The sequence below is a fragment of the Gavialis gangeticus genome, unplaced genomic scaffold, assembly GCF_001723915.1.
Source record: "Gavialis gangeticus isolate Ggan-Ray unplaced genomic scaffold, GavGan_comp1, whole genome shotgun sequence".
In the NCBI taxonomy this organism is placed as follows: domain Eukaryota; kingdom Metazoa; phylum Chordata; order Crocodylia; family Gavialidae; genus Gavialis; species Gavialis gangeticus.
In genome coordinates, this window is record NW_017729015.1 from 18,149,770 (window position 1) to 18,150,183 (window position 414).

Here is a 414-nt window from a genome sequence, read left to right on the forward strand (position 1 = left end):
TTTTGGCGGGAGGCGCGCGCGCGCCAGGGGGAAAAGGGCGGGAAGCGGCGGCCCCCGCTGAGGGGGGGCAAGGGGGCGAGTTGCCGCCAAAACCGCCCCCCCTTCACAATGGCGTCTGGTTTTCCCCCCCTTCCCCTCGTGTCCCAGATGCGGGGTGGGGAGGGGTAGGTGCAGGTGGGTCTAAGGGCTGACTTTCTTCTCCCCAGGCTGAAGGAGAGAGCAAGGGCGATAAGGCCAAAGTGAAGGATGAGGTGAGGAGGAGTTTGTGTGGGGGGCGCTCGGGCACGACTTTGAAAGATGCGCTGCCGTGGACAGCCACTCGCCCACATTGTTGGAGGCTGCAAGGCGCGCTCGTCGGTTTGGGGGGGGGTACGTTTGCACGTCCGACTTGTTTCAAGTTGGTTTTCTTTTTAA

The 414-nt window shown here is 63.0% G+C and overlaps 1 protein-coding gene across 1 annotated transcript in view; it reads left to right on the forward strand.

The window, feature by feature from the left end:
* The window catches only part of HMGN2 (high mobility group nucleosomal binding domain 2), a 9,218-nt gene that overhangs the window by 711 nt on the left and 8,093 nt on the right, over nt 1–414 (forward strand). Inside the window, exon 2 of the mRNA XM_019512476.1 lies at nt 207–251. Coding sequence (XP_019368021.1) covers nt 207–251 — 45 coding nt within the window. The remainder of the gene's footprint in view (nt 1–206; nt 252–414) is intronic.